The 22,698-nt window shown below is 38.6% G+C and overlaps 1 protein-coding gene across 2 annotated transcripts; it reads left to right on the forward strand.

Moving 5' to 3' along the window:
• Positions 1-267: 267 nt before the first annotated feature.
• Positions 268-14,195, forward strand: COX18 (cytochrome c oxidase assembly factor COX18). Of its 2 annotated transcripts, none has more exons than XM_072037575.1 (6): positions 268-679; positions 1,989-2,089; positions 2,807-2,970; positions 3,906-4,018; positions 5,071-5,178; positions 9,168-14,195. In XM_072037575.1, exons 1-6 carry the CDS (start codon positions 425-427, stop codon positions 9,183-9,185), a joined length of 759 nt encoding a protein of 252 aa, XP_071893676.1. In that variant the 5' UTR covers positions 268-424; the 3' UTR covers positions 9,186-14,195. The 2 variants fall into 2 exon arrangements, with proteins under 2 accessions (XP_071893676.1, XP_027312829.1); XM_027457028.3 differs by lacking the exon at positions 9,168-14,195 and adding an exon at positions 5,990-6,475 and having other exon boundaries at positions 371-679.
• Positions 14,196-22,698: the final 8,503 nt, after the last annotated feature.

Consider the following 22,698-nt stretch of genomic DNA (forward strand, 5'->3'; position numbering starts at 1 on the left):
TGTATTGCATTTATTTGACCAATAAAAAAAAAAAAAAGGAACGTACTCTTTTGAGACCTGGCAGGTCTTCTTTATTTTAAAAGAAAACAGCCCCGTGCTCTAGATAGAAGCCTCATTTCAACACAGGACTCAAGGGGAAATGTAGGGAGAGTGAACACAGCTGATGTAGCAACTTTGCGATGTGGGGGCAATTGCTTTACAACTGTGGGGCTAGGAAGGAGGTACGTTGGGGCAAATAAAAGCATTCAGTGCAGCAGTTGTGCTGTGAGACGCTAATTGCCCTTCTCAATGGCCATTTTCCTCTCAGCCCTCTTCCCTTCCTTTTGCCCTCATCCAAAATGGCGGCGCAGGCCCGGCACCTCACCCTCCCTCCGCGCCCGGTGCATGCGCGCTGGGCGGGCTGCGCGCGCGGCGGACGTTGAGAATGTGGCGGCTGGCGCGCGGCGGCCGGCCGGTAACGGTCGCCGCTGTGGTGGCGGCGTCGGCGGGCGGGAGCCCCGGCGGCTGGTACGGGTGGCTGGCGCAGACGGCGCCCGTGCACTGGGCTGAGGGCGGGCTGGTGGCCCTGCAGGCGGCCGCCGGGCTGCCCTGGTGGGCCGCCATTGTTTGCGGCGGTGCCGCCCTCCGCACCGCCGTCACCTTGCCGCTCGCCGCCCACCAGAGCCGCCTCCTGGCCAAGGTGGGTCCAGGCGGAGGGGGGGGGGACACGCAGGAGATGTTGTTTGTGGGGAAAATAATAAACGGGGGCAGCGCGGTGTGCGCGGTGCTGTTATTTTACCACAAAAATGCGGGTTTGGGGTCGTGGCGGCCGTTACCGCCTTTGCCCGGGGTCTCCTTTGTTGACTGGACTCGTGTGGAGAGGGGCGCTGCAGCCCGCGGATGTGTTTGGTTTTTTTTGTAGTTGTAAACTTGCCTCTCTTTGTTTATTTGTCATTCCTTGAATGCTTAAAGCCTAAATATAACTGAAAAACGTGAATATGTTTTGTCACGGTAGCCACATGAAAACTTAACAGCTTCAGCGTGAGTCAACTTGCACTTAAAAGGTGCTCTCTGTGCCTCGAGTTACCTTAAACACAACTGCGAATCACGGCGCTCCTTTAAAAGTCTGATGTACTTTAGCCTTCAATACCTCCTAAACGTCTATTTTTTTTTCTTCAAAAGTGAGGAAAATGAAGTTACTAAAGAGCCTATATACTGTCCCTGCAGCAATAAATGATAGGAATGATCGGTTCTATGATAGGAAGTTTTTCCTTTTCTGTTCTTTCTCTTTGTCAACTTCTGAGGATTTTAGGTTGATACACCTACCTGGTCAGAGCTCAAGGTTAATTTGGAATTAATGAGGTCTTTGCTCATCATCTGTATATGTTGTGTGAGATAACAATGGGAAACATTGGACAGGTCTTTAAAAGCACCTGTGTTTCTCAGATGTGAATTTTCAGTGATTATAATTCAAAAAGTGATATGGCAAAATAAGTGCAATTTAATTTCTTTATTTTTTTTTTCATGTAGAGTTATGTGTTTTGTTTCTTCTATAGTATTCCATTCATTTTCTTCTCTTTTGATTGCAAAATCGAAAGCTGTATTGCAGCATTCCATAATGGAATCTGTTCTTATTCTTCAGAACATTGTATTCTTCAGAGACGGTGCAGTTGTATCCTGTGGGAGTTTAAAATACATTTGAGGCTTTTTGTTCCATAAAGTGTCTTGTTACGATCCCTTGTGTGAAGACAGAAAGATAGTAATTAAGAATAAAATTTAAAACCCAATTAGTTTTACTGGTATATTTGATTGGTATTGTAAATATTTTTCATTAGTATTCTCAAATGTTATTTTGTTTACATATAAAAGGTATTCATGGATTTGTGCCTTGTCCTTCACAGTAGTTTTTAATGTATCCATATGAGTATCCATATGAGGTGAGGAGAGGAAGTGGTTCTTACATGTAACTGTTTGTCTGTTCATAAACATGTTTCCTTTTCTTTAGCTAGTTGGAAAATTTACAACCTGAAATTAAAAAACTTTCTGAGCGTCTTCGCTATGAAGTTTCTGTTCGTGGGAAGCAACTGGGTTGGTCTGATAAGGTTGCCAGGTAAGATGACAGTTGCACGTACACTACAAAAATGTTCCAGAGGGGAGGTGTGAAAAACCCTGCAAAAAGCAACATTATAGAAAAAGATTCTGTGCTTGCCCTAGACTTAGATGTTTTTTACTGCTTTTTAAACTTTTTTTTGTGTGTGTGTGTGTTGGATATGCCCTAGAAGGCAATGCTTTTAGCTCTGATTTTCTGAGAAGCTACTGATTATATGTCCAAATCTAGGCACTTTCATCTTTACTCACAACTAAACTTTCCTTAGCTATTATGGTGTTTAGGAAAATGAAGGCTTGGATGGTTGTGGTTTATTTATTAGCAGAAGAACTTAGCTAGGACATGGAAGACTGCATAACTGATCCATGGCCTCTGTGTTGGAAAAGTGATATCCCAGTTCAGACAAAAAGCATTGTAAAATAAAATATTGTAGTCACTTCTAGCGTGATGATGTGAAAACTCATGAGAAGTTGCTTACGGGAACAGAGCTAAAAGTTGAGAGGAACGGGGGCTGGCAAAAAATAGGGGGAGAGAGAGAAGCATGTTTTAAGATGAAAGACCTTCAGGTGTTCCTGACTTAACATGTAAATAAGTCAAGTTTACATGCCCAGCCTGTTGAATTACTATTTTAGAATTTGAGAATTTCTGCAGTATCATATTGGAAGTGTTTTTGTTTGTTTTTGTTTGTTGTTTTTTTCATTATTATTTTCTTTCTAAAAGGTTTCATTTTAAGAGGAACCTGCGGAGGATTATCACGGAACTGTACATTCGAGACAACTGCCATCCCTTCAAAGCCACCTTACTGGTGTGGGTGCAGATTCCGATGTGGGTCTTCGTGTCCCTCGCTTTGCGCAACTGCAGTGTTGGTGCCTTGAACTCAGAAGGTGATCTGCCTGAAGAGATGCACTCAAAACAGTCATTTTTCATTCAGCTACTGGTTTTATAGGCACTTAGTTGGTTAAAGAGCATAATGTCCTGAGTCTGACATACAAGCTGATCTAAGAACTACTCTACTATTAAGTTTTTAAACTTAAAATAGTTTAAGCATAGATAAATATCTAATAAAATGGATTGAAAATGTTTTGATTAGGTACGTTGTACGTGTTGTGTTAGAGTAGACCACAGTTCATTTAATCACGGAGCTTGCTTCTGGACCACACCTACACTTTTGTTGGATCTGAACTATTTCAGTTGGTGTTATCAGGATCCAGACACTTAACTGATATCAGTTTATATGCTTTCAGTATGTATAATGGGGTTGTGAGCTGGGGGATGCCTGTTTAAAAGCAGTATCGGGATCTGAGCTCTGAAAACAGCATGGAACATTTCATTTCAATACACTTTTGTATTGTTTTGTAGTTTACTGAAGACAGAGTTACGTTTTGTTCTTCTGAAAATAAAAGTGACAAGTGATATTGTAATTAAGAAAAATACAATTACTTCAAAAGCACAAAAAGTTAAGATTGTGTCAGTGTAGGTTTTTACAACATGTATTCTCCTTTTTGGCTTATAAAATGGCTGTTCAGATCAACCTAATTTGATGATTAATCAGCCACTGGCTGTCCTGAATCAGTGGCTATTGTGAGTTAACCTGCATCTCTCTTGTATCTCCCACCATTTTTCCTTTGTATTGGTAGCAGACTGCCTTGATATGTGATCTTTTACACAAAAGGCTTTTTTTTTTTTATGTCATTCGTTACATAAATAAGGTGCACCTAGAAATTTGGGTGATTTGTCTGCCATATTTGGCACAGCTCTGACTAAAATTGAGGTAGAAAATCATACTTAATTCCATGCCTTCTTTTCATTTTTGTTCTAGTTAAAGAACAGTTTTCGACAGGTGGAACATTGTGGTTTACAGACCTCACAGCACCAGATTCTACGTGGATTTTGCCAGTTTCACTTGGGCTCTTGAATTTGCTGATAGTGGAGGTATGTTGGTGTGGAAAAAACAGAATGATTCCAAGAGGATAATTTTCATTTCAGATTTTTAAGACAATATTACTTGTTTTTAAAACACAGTAACATCTTGGTAGCTTCAGATTATAACTGCTTTAAATGCAGAACTGAAAAATAGCTTAATTGTTCCATGTATTTGAACGTGCATGTGTCTCGTTTAGAGGTGAAAAATTCTGCTGAGACGTTTCTGATATACCTCATTTACTTGACTTGAGCCTCAGTAAAATTTTGTGTCAGCTCTGAAGTTGCTCTTAAGACTTCTCTAATGAGCTGCCTGGTTTTTAGCTTCAAAAAACACTTTTTTAACCTCTGAAAAAAACTGTTTCAACCCTGTAGTCAAAATTAACAATATTATTTGTTCTAATTAATATATTGAAACATCTAGAATGGTGAAAGATAGCTGGGGAGAGGAGTGAATAGAAACAAAATGAAGAAAGTAGTCTTCGTTTTTTTTCGTCTTCAATGGAAACGTGTTTTTTGTTTTGTTTTGTTTTTAACTCTTTCTGTTAGTTGCCCTCATCAGACTAAACAACTGGATTTTATTCTTCCTCCGTTGTCTTCTGTGTCACATGGACTAAGATTGTGTTATGAGAATAGAAGACTGTAGACTTGATTTTGTTTTCATTTGATTACCCATCAACCAGTTTGATCTGTTTCCTCTTGGTAGCCCTTTATCAGAGGACTGTTCTTGAGGACGAGGTGCTGGAAATTCTGAATGTGCCATAATGGCTGTGTAAAATGATGTTGCCTTGAAATGATTTAGATGGGTACTTTGATAGGCCAATACAATTATTTTACAAAAATAAATAATCACATAAAACATGAAACAAAGGAAAGATTGTACTAGGTTGTTAATTGAAATGGATAATGAGAAAATGAAAATATGTGAACAGGGGTACTAGGTTACAGGAAACCCCACTGTTACTGTTATTTTCTTTTTTCTTTTTTTTCTTTTTTTTTTTAAACAACTAACATGAGACAAATACTTTATTTATAACTGTGGGCTTCTTCTCTCTCTCCTTCAGATTTTTGCCTCACAAAAAATGGAAGTTTCCAGGTTCCAGAAGCTTGCTACAAATTTCTTTCGAGTGTTGTCAGTAGTAATGATCCCTGTTGCTGCAACGGTCCCCTCAGTAAGTACAGAGTCTTGGTGGTGTCTCCGTTTACCTGTGACTTTTGGCCCTATGAATGTATGAAATAGGCCAAATCACTGGTCTATGTGATAGAGCTCTATTACCATTTATATATATATAAAATATTCTCTATTTAATGGTCTTTGTTATAGTGTGCCCTAAAACAGCTAAGACTTTCTGCCTAAGCATGCATTTGAATTGTTGACACACTGGGATATCATTGTCCAAAAGGGAAGAATATACAAACTCACAGTTTCTGAACATAAGTTTCACAAACTAGGCTTGATATAAAATTCAGTACTGCTAGCTTGCTTTCTGTGATTTCAGAAATGAGAGGAAGTGCTTTTTTAAGGAGATGCAAATGAAGCTCTAATATGTATTTGCTTACTGTAAGAGGAAAACAGCTTTGTTTTTAGATTTGGAAATTTTCCATATCCTTCTTAGAACACTTATTTTTATCAAGTGTTCTACTTCTGAATGTTTTTGCAGTGCTTAGCAAAACAATGTGTACAGTTGGCCGATCAGGTTTATTTAGTCTGAAACACAGGTGTTTACGCAAGTTGGCCATGAATTAATTTATAAACTGTTATCAAGCTTCAGTGTAGATGACTTTTTTTCCCAGAAGAGTTAAGAGAGAATGAAAAATACATTTGAAATGGAAGTGATTTTGTTATCGAGAGGAGTGTATTTAGGTGAGATTTTTTTTGATTACTAGGAATAACTTGTGGTTGTGGTTTGTGAAGAGCTGCCTGAAATTGTAGTGTCTTCATTGCATCTAGGGTGGCTGAACTCAGTATTTGTCTTGTTGCAGTCCATGGCGTTGTACTGGTTGTCCTCCAGCTTCATGGGACTCTCACACAACCTGTTGCTCCGTTCTCCGACCTTTCGCCGACTGTGTTGCATACCAAGGACCAAATCTGACTCGGATACTCCTTACAGGGATATTGTGTCTGCCTTAACTACCAGATACAGTTTTAAGAAATAATGTTTTGAACTGTTGGAAGAGCGATCCCACAAAGCTAGCATGCATAATTGAGAAGTGGTATTTTATTGAGATGTACTTATTTTACTTACTGTAAAGTGCTGCAGCTGAAATATATTTATTTTACAAAGGAAGTGCTGACCCTCTGGCTATAAGAATGATTCATCAGCACAAAATTATGTTTATTGGGAAGTTTGGTTTTGAGGATGCTGATTTTGCAATTAGTATGCTCTGGTGATGGAAGTCCATCACCTAAATTGTTGTAAGGAATTGTGAAGATGAATATTAAATAAAATTGTGACTTATTTAGGCTGCCTTCTTGTAGTGAAGCTGATCTGACCTGTGGACTATTGAACTATGAATTCAAGGGTGAAGAGAAAGAGTAGATGGGCTGACATGGTGTAGTTATTGGTTTGTTGATTCAGACGTGAATGCACGTTGACTGGTAATCAGTTAGAGTCAATTGGAAAATAGAGTCAAATTGTGTGGTTAATGTGACATTTTACAACAGTTCTGACAGATGATTCTTGCAAACTGCAAAGTAAGCTAGGTCATTAGCAGTCTTTTGTGCATCAGATTTGGAGTTAGGAGGGTAAGTGGCTTGTTTCTGGTGTACACCTGTTGAGTGATGACATTACGGTTTTGATTTTTTTTCATGAATAAAATTGAGTAACAGCAGCCCATTGTACCTACTAAAATGATGCAAGTAGCATCTTCATAAAGAAGAAACCAAATATTTCATGCAACTGTACATCAATTATTCTAATATAAGTTCTAAAGGTAAATTGCAAATGCTTTATGCCTCAAAGGACCTGTGTTTCAGTGTGCTTTTTTTTTTTTTTTTTTTTTAATGTAAACATCTGTGTAATTATATGTAAGCACTTCCTGGAGGGGTAATTTATGTTTATGTCTAACCTTGCTTTGCATACATTTAAATTAGTAGATGAAGCCTGTGCATACTGATGTTCTTTGCACAGAAGTTTGTGCAAGTCCAGTAATGTTTTCTTACAGAAGCAGCAATCAGGATAGAAAGCAAAGTATTTCTTTGCTGTCATATGGTTGTCATACAACAGAAACAAGGTGATTCATGTTGTAACCGTTCAAGTCACTGCTCATTTATCTTTCATAAGAGCAAGTGATTTTAAAAATACCTGTGGTGGTTTTTGTTTGGTTGGTTTGTTTTTGACAGACAAAACCATTTGTCTCTGGGAAAAGAGAAGCAAATGGAGCACAGGGCTGACAGCAGACAACAGTACCAAGTCAGTGATCTCATGCCTTTGTCATGGCAGAAAGACTCTGGAGTCTTCTGTTTTATTTCTTCCATTTGTTTCTAGTGTCCTTGTTCTTGTAAATGTACTGTTTAACACTATTGCTGTTTCCTTAAGAATAATGATGAATTTAGTCTTCTATAATAATGTTTCTTTCCCCAAAAGGTGTTTCCTTCCTTTTTGAGGTTTCAGTCAGAGGTTGTACAGTTGTTTGCAAACATGCATGCAGTTCTTCAGGTACAGGAAAGTAGGGTTGGTATTACAGTAAGGAGGTGCATTTACAAGATTTTGTATGTTGGTTGATGAACATAAGGGGTTTTGTCATTTTAAATGTTGGAGAGTGACTCACGTCACAATGCTAGCTGGCCTGGCTGAATGGAAAAAAAGGTAATGAAGCTTGGTGAGATATTGCAGTTGATTTTTGCTCACAGATTTTGAGAATGGGTGAGTTTGGTATACTTTGTGACCTCAAATAGCATAGCAAGATTTAGTGAGTTTACTAGTGCTACTGCTAAAGCTAAAGGGAAGCTTTTTGTCAACTAAAATGGCAACAGGATAAGACCTAAAGGGCCTGGCTGATAATTTTCTTCTGCTTAGCGAATAAGTCTCATGCAACTAAAGATGGCAGGAGCAGGCCCTTCTTCCTTCATTATGGGTTTATAATTGTTTTATAGTAGATCTCTACTAAGGTAGTATAGAGTGTGATTTTTCTGAGTGATGGTGAGATCAAGTGGTAAGTTTAGCATTTGTTAAATAAACACGAAAATAATAGAAATGAATAAAGACTTGAAAAGACTTGAAGAGTAAGCAGAAGGATGACAAGATGTTTGATTAAATGGGAACTGGCCATAGATGAGCATATTGAAAGTAAATATAAGAGGTCTTGAGTGTTTTCAAATCTCACATTGCAAAACTATACCCAAACTCGAAGCTACGAAGACTAACAGGAAAGTGCTCAGGAAGTGAATTACTCCACATTCGTGGTTTACTTGCTTCCTACACTTTGCTTTGAAATACCTGGGGACTGTGACCAGCACAATTTGAGTAGAGCTGGAGCAGTTCTCAACATTTGCAAAATGGACACCTGGTAACTTGAGCAATGCTCACAGCTTTGCAAATTAGAATTCTGCTTGCTTGCTGATTCTGATCAGCTCCGGTGCTCTCTGTGACATATTCATTGTTTTTGTCTCATTTACTCCTCCAATTAAATTGCAAAGAACGCTTTCTCATATCTATGAGATATTTGCAGTTTTTGGCTTGAAATTTTGGGTTTGGAAAATAGAAGTGAACTGTTTTTTTGTCCTTGCTCCTTACTTTGATTAGAAGTCAGTCTGTGATATGAATTCCTTTCTTATGTGTGCATTCTCAATCCCCTGTTCTACCCTTACTGGGTAGGAGTCCAGTAAGGCTGAAGCTATTTCGTGCTGGTGATGTCATTATTCTTCCTCTCTGAAAAGGAGTTGAGACATTGTACTGGCTTTGACTATTGTTTTTGTGTTGAAAAATTATTATATATGGTTTTAAGGTGAACAAAATTTGAACTGTTCAGCCTAAAACTGGGGAAAAAAATAAATATTTCTGCATATTATTTGAAGCAAACGAATATGAGGCAGAAGTATTCAACCATTCACCACTTCGCTTTTAGGAATTTTGTACCTCTTTGGCCAAGGAGCTTCAAGTCTGTTAACATGTGGAGAGCTATGTGCAAGGCATACAGTGTTTGATTGTCCTTCTTACAGGGTAAATATGACAACTGAAACTGTGGTTCCTCAGAAGCAGACCATAGTCAAGAAACTATGATAGATCACTGTGGAGAGTATAGCACAGCTCATGGTTTGTACAGCTGACCAGACAGGAAGAATTTTATAAAGAGGAATGTGTTTCTTTGAAAGACCAGGTAGGATTCCTTAGTATTAACATGACTGTTACGAATATAACAAGTTGAGTTTCTTCAGTAATTGAGGAAAGCATCATTCCTCAAACTTAAGAGGTAATGTGACAGGAATTTAATTTATTTTGAGATGCGTCTCATGGAAGGTGCTCATTTAAGTCAAGTAGAACCTGGAGATAAATTCCATAGTACACTGAGCATTGGTTTTCTGTAGATCTGCAAGTTTCCTGGCAGCAAAAAAACTGTACCATGCAGCATGTTTCAACTGTTCCAGATACTGAGGTGACAAAACTTAGTCTTCCAGCTTTGTTGAGCCGAGTTTGTAGCTGTTTTGGCAATTTAGTGTTCAGTATATGTAAAATAAGGGCGAATCTCTGTATTGGAAGAGAGAGCAAAAATTAGGTGTTTCTCAGAACACTGTTGTTTACATGTAAAAAAGAGAACAAAACAAAAAATCCTGTGTGGTTACAAGTTGACAACTCCTACAGGCAGAATATTTCAAGAAATAACTGTATAAATAAGGAAAACTGGTTTTATCATCAAACACTCACAGACGAATTTTGTCTTTGCCCATTCCAGTTTGTATAGGCTGACACTGGAGAATCCAGCATTTTCAGTATCTTCTGTTTATTTGGAAATGCATGCATTTGTGCAATACCACTGTTTTATCTTTGTCAGAAATGTTAGCCATTTTGTATACAACAAGTTTCATAGCTGTCCCTCAAAGAGATGGGAAGGAACAAAGTGGATAAAAGGAACAGTTGTTTCACTGTAAGTATTTTCACTCTCAGAATATACAGGTATATAGGTGATTCATCACAAACAGAGTGAGCATTGCACAAAAGAACTGTGCAAGGATATCCTGCAGAGTAGTCCTTTCACTGCCTGGCACAGGGCAGCAGATTAGGGGAACTAAGGATGTTTTTGTTTGTGAAGCAGAAACAGTGATAATCACAGACTGGGAATTCTAATTCTTCCAGTATAAAAAAGCACTGTTAACTTTTACTGGTATTTTTGTTTCTAAATTATGTAGCAGTGGTTCAGGTATAATGTAGGTTGGTGTGGTGGAGGGCCACAGGAGGTCTGTGAGGATGCTCAGAGCACTTCTATGAAGACAGGCTGAGAGTTCAGGTTGTTCAGCCTGGAGAAGAGAAGGCTCCGGGGAGACCTTGTAGTGGCATTCCTGTACCTAAAGGGGGCCTACAGGAAAGCTGGGGAGGGACGCTGTCAGGGAATATGCAGTGATAGATAGTACAATGAGTAATGGCTTTAAACTAAAAGAAGGTAGGTTTAGAGTTAGATCTCAAATTTCTACATTTCAGCAAGTATCTGCCAAAGTACTCCCTAGTAATAAGCTTTCAGTAAAATAAAAATAAAGCTTCTTAATTTATGTATAGTTTCTGAAATTCAGTTAGTAGATCTTGCTGCACAAATTCTTTAAATTCTTTTAACACAATCAAAAGCAGTGGAATTTCTAAATTGTTTTTCCTAGCATTGCCAAAAAAAACAGCCCTCTGAAAAGCAGAAGCAAGTTCTGTTCATCCCTGGGATCTCTTAACAACATAAATCTGACCTTTAAACAGTAGCATAAATAAGTTAAATTGACTGTTTCTATTCCAACATAATGGATGAAAAATCTAGAAAAGGGGATTATTAAATAACACCTTAGGCATGAAAGAAGATTCATGGACTTCAGCCACAAAACTGTGTGAAAGCTGTTGAAATAAAAGGCAGGAGAAATTGTAAAATAAACTATAAGTCAAGAAAGTAAACGTTCCACTATAGGCTGAAAAAATCCACGTGCCTCAGACATACTTCAGTCTTGTCTGAGAGCTATACTATAGATACTATAAGCCCTTAGTAAGCAAGAGACGGCTGGAAAGGGGAATAAAATATTTTTTGTTTAGAGTATGTATACTTAGGTACGTAAATTTATGTGTATACATATACAACCCTCCTTTCTTTTTGTAGCTTTTCTCCCCAATGCCACGATCTTAGTTTTTGTCCCTTTCTCTCAAAACTCTATGAATAAAGGATTCTTCCAGAAAGTGTTTTGAAGCATATCTGAAAGCTGTGGTAAACTGCTCTTTTACACCTGTCAGGATGCTATTAATCTCTAACTAGTAAGCAAGATGAAATCAAAAATCAGTAACTACATTTTACATATATTACTTAGACTTCTCTGTTTAGCAAGAACGCACAGGAGAGTGCTCCATTCTATTGGAATCTTTCTCCTAGTCTGCTATCCTCAGCATTTACATAAGTATCAGTTAACAACAGTTTGTCATGTGCCTTTGATCCTCCTTTTCTTCCTTTTTAACTAATACATGCATTTTTCTTAATTTGTTTCTTAAGAAAAGCTCACTCTAATAATTGATAATTGCATAGATTAATGTGGAGCATGTGCATGTGGTGTTTTGTTACAACTCTATGCCTATATTGAAGTGCTAGCATTGTCAGCAACCTCTTTAAAAGGAAACTTATACTTAGTCTTTGTGTACTCTTCCTCCTCACCTCCAAAACTGCTATGTTAGTGAATTCTAAGTACCACAATTATAAATATAATTCACCTCCTGTGCTTTGTGTTAATATTGTGTTGGACTTCAAGATTTTTCTCTCTTTCAATGAAAGGTAAGAAATGATTTACTTATTTAAAGATTTTAAAGGATTTTCCATTTAAAAAGTAAGAACTAAGATTCCTGCTTAATCACCTAAGTGTATGATTTTAAGAGAAAACAGATAGGGGATGTGTTAATAAAAGCATTTGGAAGTCTTGTGCATGAGACAGTTATTTTTAAATGCAGTTTTGTACTTAGTAATTAAAATGCTATTTTGTTGTGTTTAGCATTCTTTGCATTATGCCTGGATTTCAGGATATTAACATTTCTCGTGGACCTATTAGTTCTTTGTATGAATATTATAGTATTTCACAGGTCATGTACACAACAGGTTCTGCTAGAAGAGTTCCTAGTTATTTCTTTGATGTAAACTGAGTTTACAAAAAAATGGGAGCAAAATTTTTAGCACCAAATTTTAGGCAGTTACCTGAACTTCAGTGATTTGTAACGTGTTTGAGTGCTGCCTTAACTTTAGCATAGTGAAACATGCTAGAAAACAAGAAAAACAGATTGCACCATATGCTTACAAATCTTGTTACTTGCATGTGTTCATCTTGCCACTATTTTCCTCAGTCAGCCGTCTAACCATTGATTGCATGATGGAATTGGAGAATCCTGTTTCTCCTACAGTTGTATTTTGACCCCAAATTAAATGTCTTCAGGCTTTCTAAAGGGTATCAAGAATCAACTTTCTGTATGAGGACATGAATTGTCTAATTGGTAGCTCTAACAATACGTTGTAACACTTGGTTTACTGTATACATTTGTGTTCGCAGAGTTGTAACTTTACAGGTACAGAGAGATAGTGTTTCTGACTGAGCAGCAGTTCTGGAGAAAGAGCCAAGTGCAGATGCCATCTTCTAATGGCGCTGTGTTCATACAGGTTTGGCTGGTTTACTAATGGAGTTGTTGTTAGTGTCTGGTTGTGAATAAGAACATCACTGATACAGCTACATCTGTATGTTGCTGGGATATTCTGTTCCAAGTAGAACCTTGTGTGTGAGAAACTGCTAGTCAAAAGATGCAATGAAAGCATTGTTTCTAGGCAGAAAACAGCGTGAAGGTGGCTGTAATGAAAGTATTTTGCACCACCTTGGAAGCTTTGTGGGGATTTGCTGACAAGATCAGTGCATTATCTTGCATTCAGGGACTACAGCTAAGTTTACATGCTCATTCTTACTGCAACTTAAGCTGAAAGCAGCTTGGTGCTTCCAGCGAACATCATTTCTTGACTAAAGGCCCAAATTAAAAGAACAAAAGGATGGATGTGGCTCAAAAATACAGGAAAGCAGTTTCTTCAGTGTAGCAGAACAGTCATTAGCAAGTGCAGGAGTGTGCCAAACAAACAGCTCAAAAGCCACAGGTAAGGGGGTCATGGCATGGGGTCAGAACTGATAGCATAAAGCCCTTTCCAGGACTACATCATGTGTAAGAAGTTGTTTGTAGATTTTTAGCGGGTGTTGCAGATCTTCCTGGGTGTTGCATCGTCAACTGCCTGCTGAAGGTACCAGAATGAACATTGCCAAACGTGGACAGTGAGCAGGCAGCAGGGGGAGCTGGTACTCTGCACGGCTCAAGAGGGAAAGGAAAAAAAAAAAAAAAAAACAAATCAACCTCTTCACCTTCTTTAGCAAGGTTATTCTGAGACAGGTTCCTCTTTCCAGCTTGGGAGCTTGGGAACAAGCCATTCTGAAGCTTCTGGGCAGTACTTTAAACCTGAGATGGCTTCTTCGTAGTGAAAAATAAGAACAGGATCCCTTGGGAAGCAGAAAGAGGGCCTTGAAACAGATTGATGAAAGCTATTTCATGCAGATTAACACCTGTCAGGACACCAAAAGTTTAATAATACTGGCTCTGTTAGCTTATCTCTTCTTTTAGATGTTTTTAAAGTTTGTCACATTCTAAGATATGTCACCCTATGGTTTGAGGAAGAAGCATTTTTATTTTCCTTGGGATTATGTCTGTGCTGGAGTAGGCAGTATGTGGCATATATTCATTAAGAGAAACAGCATATTTAGTGGAGTTAGACACAGATACATAGATACATGTAAACTATACGTTTTCATAAATATGTATCCCTGTATAATGATGTATGTGCTGAAGAGCCAGCAGATCCTTGGTGTGGGAAGAGCACATGCAATGCGTGCCCCAGCTAATCTTCGTCAGACACTGATTAAAATGTGAGACTTTCTGGTCAGTAGAGATAAACTTATATAATAATAAATGTTTGTAACAATTAAATTGATATACTAGCTGCATTTTGACTGTTTCTTGTTTGTTTCTGATATCCCCAAGAATCCATTTGCCACTCAGTTTGATTGCTTCTGCTCCACAGGCAAATTTTCAGTGCTGTTTTGCTAAAAGCACCAAGAGCACAGCAGTCTGTTACTAGATGGTCTGGTCTCCCTTTTTTCACATATATTTAGTACCAATTTAATTTTGCTTATCTTATAGAATCACACCCAAGGCCCACAAGTGCAAGTTAAAAAAAAAAAAAGAATCAGGTCCCTCTGAATGTATTTGGAGGTGGACTTCTTATAATATTATCTTAGGTGAAACCTGAATCTGGAAGAGGGTTCTTGAAGTAATGCAGCTACGCAGAGGGGGAGGCTTGTGTTGTCAAGCTGATTTCAGTCCAGTCAAATTCTGCTAAGTTTAAGTTCCTTGAATGGGTTCTCTACTGATAGAGCTTATAATTTCTGAGAAATCCTAGTGCAGGTCCTGTAGGGAGTGTAAGTTGGAGCCTTCGTTGTCTGTATTGTTTTTCTATTCCAAAGTTGATCCAGAGCATGCATGAATGGCTTTTCACAAAGCCATTGTGAAGTATTCCTTAATACTAATGCAACGCAGAAGGTACTTCTCCAAAGGCAAGTCGACAGGACATATGGTGAAAATGAGAATGAGGTACTAAAAAGTTTGTTTTGCTGGTAATATTTTAAAAGTAAAATGTTAAAAAAAAAAAAAGAGTGCCCCCCTTTAAATACATGTTGACCACCCCTGCCTAGCTGGTGTAGGTAGGGCTTCCTTTATGTATGACCTGGAGAACCTGCTCATTCACACACTGCATTCTCACCTTCTCAGTTTAGGATTAATGTTATGTAAATGTGTATGTAGTTACAGGCCGTACATGTTTCATTCTCTATCTTGAAAATGTTGATGAGTTGAATGTTGAAAAATAGGGCTGGGATGCTTGTTAGCTTTAATAATTTTGACCTGAAAAAAAGACGGTGTGCCCAAAAACTTACCTCCTTTTTCAGCCATACTAATTACTCTATTAAAAGACATCTTCTGTCTTGTCACAAATCCTTGTCGTGATATTTAATGCTTTTTGTAGTGAAGAGGAGCCAGGCCTTTGCTGTTTTCCTTCCTATGATGCATACCCATCATAAAGCGATTGTTTTGTTTCCAGTCTGCATCTATGAGACGCGGTTGGACGCAGAAAGATAAAGCAGCCTGTCCCAGGCTTGTGAGCTGTGCAAATGAAATAGTCCCAGTAAGAAATCTGCTCTATCCTTTATGCTACTGCATGAGTGAGTGGCCTTGCACGAGGGCATGTAGTGTTAGAGAGTGCGCTTTCTGCCAGTAAGTGAACAGAGGTTGATTTCTGAAGAAGAAATAGAAAAACTGTGTTTTCTGAGCAACAAAATCGAAGTGCCTTGAAAAAACATGTACATTAGACTTTATGTATGATATATTATTTTAGTAACGTAACATGTAGCTCTAAGCGGCTTAAGTGTTTCTTCATTTACTCTGCATGCTTCCTGAGTTTACTGAAAGCAGTGAAGAGTAAATTATCAATCCCATTAGCTTTGAGGGGAGAGAGAAGGCTGCTTTAGGTTTCTTTGAAATAATAAAAAAAAAAAAAATAATAAAAAAAAAAAGAATGTGGTATTTGAGAAAGAAAGAGAGATTTGCCTTCATAACTTCCTTTTGCTTACTATCTTGAAATACTGCAAGGAAGATGAGGTTGTCAGTGTCACATTGAAGATACAAATGTCAGTGTTAACACCTTTTACAAGGCACTAGAGGGGAGTGCTGGTGTCTGCCCAAGAATTTGAGGCTGTTTGCCAGTCCACCTGGTTGTTCTTTGTGGTTGTTTTAGTGGGGCATCCAAATTCTTAATTCAAAACCGAGTTTTTAGTCTGGATTCCTTGAAGTGCAGAGAATTTTTTTTCAAAGGCAATCTGTCAGTTTTGGCGCTTCCACTTCTGTGATTTCAGGAAAGCAAGAAGTCCCTAAGCATTTTCAAATTTGCTGCTGTACACACGGGGGTGCTCAAACTATAGTTAATGCTGTTGGTTATTGGGCTGCCAGAGTTGTAAAATCTGGGGTGAGCAGGTAGGCCTTGGATCAAAAATAATTTTCTTCTGTCTTTCATCTTGATGCTGTTTCAGAACTTAATCAGCCCATCACTTTGCAGCATTCACAGCTTTTCCATCTCGTTGCCATGCCCCTTTGAAGTAACCCAGTGTTTAACACTGCTGATCTTTAAAATAATGAAAAGACCGTGCTAGCTGAGCTCTCTTTCTGGGGTAAGGATGCTAAATGGAAATTGGCAGGTGTTGGGACAATCCCTCTTTCTGCCTAGTTGTTTTTGCAAAGCCATGTGTATTTGCAGCCATGTGGCCAGCTGGGAGAACCTCTTTCTTTTTTTCACATGATGTTGTTGGACTACCTGCATTTAATTGACCTGACTTACTTCTAAAAACAAATAAAATATGTTTTCTTTAAAACTCAGCACAGCACAAAAAGTATCAGCAGCTGCTGTTCTCATAAGTGAGGTTTGTTGCTCTATTTATAGAGTTTGAGGGCTAGCAAGTTTTTATTTTCTTAAAAGAGAAGTAGGCAGACCAATGGGGAATTGCACCACATAAAAGCTGGCTGAGGGAATGTGCTTAATCATTTTTTTCCTTTTTTTTTTTTTTTTTTTTTTACTCTATTTTGTAGATTTAGGAGTGGTTTAGGCCATGATTTCATAATATTAGAACTAGACATTGCTGGATCTCTTGGCAGTGGTGCAAGTGTGGTCTAGATTAAGATGAACCATGCAATCCCATTTGTGTCAAATTAGAGGATGCAAATAAATCAGGAGTTTATGCTGATGTCAGGATTTTTTCTTGCCAGTGCCATACAACTGTAGGAGGACAGATCATACTTAATCTAGCAAAAAGTTAGTCACAGAAAGACAAGACATGCTGTGAGCCTGAAGCTACAAAGTTAACCTGCAAAAAAGTTGAAGTGTAAATTGACAAAATAAGTCCATAAAGAGAGACTGATGCTTTTTATCAGTGAGACCATGACATTTTTGACTATTAAGAGCCCTAAAGCTTGATGAATTTCTCATCTGCCCGCTGTTTCCTTTGTTTGGGGAAATGAAGATTATTCTGGAAGAGGAGGGGGGGTCCCCTCTGGCAACAGGGACCATGCCTGTCTCAGTCTGCTTGCAAGGTGACCCACAGAATTTGCTGCTCTGTCAGATATTTTAATTTGTGAAACATGTCCTCTCTAGCTGACTCTCTCAAAAAGATTACTTGGACAAATTTTTCATTGACCAAATTGTTCAGTGTTCCATGATTTTGACTTAGGCATAGATAAAATTTAATTAAAATGATGTTTCTGCTTTCACTTTGTTCCATGGTGGAAAATAACAAAAAATTCATCAAGCTTTTCCTCTGAATACTACAGATTGCGATTTGAGCCATTTTATTTATTTTTCCTTCCAACCAATTCCTAGTATTTCTTTTCTGATTATCACCTTTTTCAGTGTAGCTTGTTAAAATACAGTCAACTGTATCTTCATATTATTTGTGTAGATAAATTTTAGATTGTTTGCAGATATGTGATGAATCACTTGGACAAAATATATTTTGTCCTGGTTTAAGTAAACAAATGTGATTCGGAGCCCCTGGAAAATAGGAGACAATGTTCCAGCTTTTCAGATGGACACTTAATGTTTTTGCATTATTAGGAACAAACCTAATTCTGTACCCCTGGAGCAAACTGATATGTAAATGATTGAATATTAAATGCTAGGAAGCTAGACTCAGCTAAACTGTATATTCAGAAGTTATGTAAATTGTGCTGGAGATGCTTCAGAAAGGTGTCTCTGCATTATAATTGGATGTCACACAATTGCAGAATGATGGAGATTCCTTTTTTAAGGATCACAGTTCTCAGAGTACCTTGTCAGGACCCTCTTTTCTGATTCGCACCTGTTTTGGTCACACATAGTGGAAGGTGACTTTCCAGGGAGATTTATCACAGGCCAGTGAGAGCTGTCTATCATGTCTCACAGTGACAAGGGGACTAACAGTAAACACAGACAATGAGGGAGAGCTCTGGGACTTGTTTACCCATGCTGCTCTGCAGGTATCTGCCAGCATCTTATCTGGGACAGTGCAAACTGCACTGCACAAGGTGATCAGAGATCTATGATGTACCACAGCCAGATTGCTGAAACATGTAAAGGAGCACATAAAGATGACCAAGACTGAGCTATTCCCCCCTCCACCCCTCATTTATTTCAGTTAAATCTGTTCTTACAGCATTAAGGAAACTTGATATCAGTAAATATTTTCTGTTGCCTTTTTCTTGACGTTTTGTTCAGATAGAGTATTAGCAGCAAAAAACATCAGCTTTTCCTTGGAAAGTGGAACTGCTGAGGGCAGCTCTGTTTGTAGCAGAATAGAACCTATGATCCTGATGTTTTTTTTCATATGCTGTAATTAGAGTCAACTTTGGGATAAGACACTGCATAGGTGTGTAGAAAAAAATGCCTGGTCTTTCTGTAAACTGAATTCAGTATAAATATTTGCTTCATTTGGATTTCATCCTAGTCTTAACCTGCCTGAGAGAAAGGTGCATGTACCTAGCAAAGTTGTTGTCAGGGAAGCACTTGAAATTGTGTTAGTAAGAGTTTACGTGATGGGCTGCGAGAGGAGAGAAACTGCCATTTTGCTGTTCAAGTGAGTCCACACAGACTGTATCAGTATAAACACTGCTAGTAGGGAACTAAGAATTTTTTTCTCACTGCAATAACTGTATTTCCACATGTACCTAGAAGGATTTGAGTGTGAGCACTGACTTGGTTTGATTGTATCTACCCGCAAGTATATTGAGAGCACTGTTTTTCTTCTACTGGGACTGCATGATTATTTTATTTGCGAAAACCATTGAAACACAATGCAGTAGAGTTTTCCCGAGAAGGGAGTAGCATCCACTGGTAGACCAATCATTTTGCTCATCTTGGATGTCAGGATGTAGTTTTCACTGGCATCTTTTCCGTACTGGTGCTTCTATCTCTCATTTCATTTTCTGTCCCCATAATATAGCAGGTTGGATTGGCACGTTCTTGTGGCAGTATTTCTGGAAATGCACAGCACGTCAAGTTTCTCATCCCAGCTTCCAGGAGAAATACAGCTTCTTGGATGGCACTGTATTTCAGCTGGAATGAGAGAAAAGCAACCTCTACTTCCCTTTGGCTTTGGCTCCTTAGTTTCTGAGCAGAATGCACGTCAGCTTGCTTGGGTATTACCAAGGGTATTTGAAGTCAAGAAATGACATTGCCTTGATAAACAGTAGGGAAAATTGGATTGTTACTGAGCTGCTAAGCCTTCTCACCTTTCCTGAGCGGGTGTCCTGCCAGTTCACTGCAGCTGCTTCCTCAGGGCCTGGCAAGCTCCCCCCCTCCGAGATTCAGCAGAGAAGTATTTTTGCAGCCCAATAATTGATCTTTAATAGGGAGAGCCATTATTGTGCTGATTTGTATCAAGCTTTTTGTCAGTAGATGCAAGGCAGGTGTAGGAAAAATGAACGTCCCTAGCAGAGGCTAAACTGTCTCGCCTTACTAATGAATGAATACAATTGATTCCAAGGAAATCACAGTTTTGCATCCAGACATGAACAGTAAAAAGAAGGTTTTGGTGATTGTTATTAAAGTACAGCTGAGAACTTGTGATACAATCATAAGCTTGATTTTGTCTTTTTGAAGCCAAGTCTTAAATGCATTAAATGTAGGGGCCAGAAAGATCGAAAGCCATTTGGAATGTTGATGGGTACCACACATGTTGTAGCGAGAAGAATGTTGTTAATTAGAAACAAATGCCAGCCTTCAGTATCAGCCAGTTTTGAGGAAAAGGGCTTGTGAGATCCAGCAGTTTGGGCCTTATTATGTTTATTTTGAACTTGCCCGGGGACTCTTTTTCAGTGCTGATCAAAAGTGGTGTGCAGTTGTTCCAGAGCGCATAGAATGCAAAGCCATGGTAAATGATTGATCCTTGGAAGTGCAAGAGGGTAAGCAGAGATCTTTGGATTGTAGTCTAAATATACTTCTACAGCCAAGTTTGAACAAGCCAAGAAGTTGCTCCTCCAATCTGCTGTATAAAGATGAACTGAGATGGGCTAGGAGTCTGTCTTCAGGCAGAGACATGGTAACGTTAGAACCACTTGAACTTGTGTGGAGGAGCACATCACACTGGCTGCACTCTTCGTTCCCATTTGAGAGCAAAAACGGATAACCATTGTAACTGTGTTTTTGTATTATTTTTTTTTTCCTTTTGTTTTTCTTTGGAAATATGTCTTAGAAAATGCTGAAATGTGAGCTGTTCTGACAAGATATTTTAAATATTAATTTAGCTTGAAGTTTTTGAAAGGCTGAATTGAATTCAGGAGGTCTCGTTGAGGTACCAGAACATGTAAGTCCACGGATTTTTTTTACAACACCTCAGTTTGAACGGGCAACAAAATATTATACTGATGTGTACTGCTGATGGAGGTTTTTCACATATGTTGAGTAGCGTGTGTAAGGACAAGAGGTTCTTTACAAGTCTGAAGAGTTATTGTTGAGAGCAGGAATTGTGGGATAGGTTAGTTTGAACAGACTACTAGATGGATTCAGAGATCCTTTTTTCTCCATGCAAGTCCTTGAACAGTTTTAGTTTACTCTTAGTTATGACAACAGGAAATTCTCTTTGTAAGTCAGTTCCTCACTGTTGATGAACAGCCTGTGTGTGGAGAGGCGTTTTCCTTGTGTTTGTGGTTAATATGGCTGCAACAGAGAAAAAAATTAATCATGAAGATTATTTTTTTGAGCTCAGGATAGAATTAGTAAGCTAGTTATTAATTGATAGTGTGCATTATTAATAACATTGAAATTAGTTTATCTTAAGTTGTAAATGTGTAAAAGAAATGTGTCCATGAAATTTCCTGGAGAGATCCTCACCTTTTGCTCATGTCACTGATGTGAATGATGAAGGCAGGGAGTGCTGGCTAGAACTTAGCAGGACAAATGAGTCAGGAGCAGGAGCATAGAGAGCTAACTTCGTCTGAGAAGACCTTGTCTTTTCTAGTCCTGTATGCAGTTGATAATCATTCGTGAGGGGGAAAAAAAAATACTGCCAAAGCTCCAGGGAGACCAAGCTCTGAGTATAGTACAGGGCTCTGCCACTGCCTCAGTTAGATTGGTTGATGTAGGCTTCACGACTGGAGGCTGTAGGGTGTGAATACGTGGTACCTTCTTCCTGGTTGGTGTAAATAGCTGTCCTGCTAAATGGAAATGGTAAGAAAGTCGTACTTCTCAGTGCTTAGGAGAGATGGGTAGCAGTGGAACATCGTCTCACTGTAGGCTCTTTAGGATCTGATTTGTTAAACTGAGGGTCTGTTAGTGCTATTACCTTAAATATGTTAGTCCAAGATCGTGTGTAGTTATTTAGAGGGGAGAAGTTGTTCCTAACCAGAGGTGGTTCCTGGCAATGGTAACATTGAAGTCTGTGGTTACAAGCTGAAGATGTGTTTTTAAAGGTATTTTCCTGTACTTTCAGCATATGATGTAACATCATTGTCAGTTTATAATTCACTATGCTTAGGAACATTTTTATTAGTTGGCATTGTTTTAATACAGAAGGAAGTGAGGAAAAACTCTGGTGCAAAGATGGTCTTGTCTTCAGAAGTGAGAAGTTGTAACTCCAGATCCAAAGAAGCTGTGCTGCCACTTCGCAGGATGACTTTGTTGCTGGGTTAAATTACAGTGGTTTACTTTGTATGGTTGGGTCTCTTAAATCTGCCTCTGGGAATAGAATCCCTAAAAAGTAAGTGGATGGAGATGGTTTTGTTTCTCACCCTAATGATTAATATCCATCCATTTTTTGGAGAAGGGATGTGTACCTCATAGAATAGTGGGTTATGAATTGTGGTCAAAGGTGTGCGTGTCTGAAGAGGTCTGGTTTGCAACCAGCACACCTGGCTTTCTCTGTTAATGGCTTTTCATTTTGCTCTCTGTTACTGAAACTTGCCTGCTACTATCTCTCTCACCCTGTTTCTTGCCAGGGTTCTTGGTTAGGTAAGATGCTTTCTTTTCCAGACAGAAAGAAATTGGGTAGGGAAAGGGGACACTACTGTATGCATTCCAGCATAAGCATGAACTTAATGATACTGGATGGGTGTATATGTCTTGCTGGTTTGGAAACAAAGCATGTCACCAAAATTGTCTGGTTGATAAAAGGTATGAAACAGAAGGTAATTCTTTAAATGCCAAGGATTTTTTCCTGTGGCTTAAAGCATTGCATTGGAAAAGGTTGGGTCCAGGACAGGAGACCAGAAAGTGAAGAATGTGTACTTCAGTCTGGAAGTGTGCTAATTACCTGATTTGAAAACAGTGTTTGTGTATTTCGTATTCCTATATAGATGATGTTCATTAGGCATTTCTTGAAATTTTTGTGTGTCCATTTATTAAAATGACTTCAAGTTGGGTTAGAAAAAAAAATA

The sequence above is a fragment of the Anas platyrhynchos genome, chromosome 4 (genome assembly GCF_047663525.1).
Source record: "Anas platyrhynchos isolate ZD024472 breed Pekin duck chromosome 4, IASCAAS_PekinDuck_T2T, whole genome shotgun sequence".
NCBI classification, from domain to species: Eukaryota; Metazoa; Chordata; class Aves; order Anseriformes; family Anatidae; genus Anas; species Anas platyrhynchos.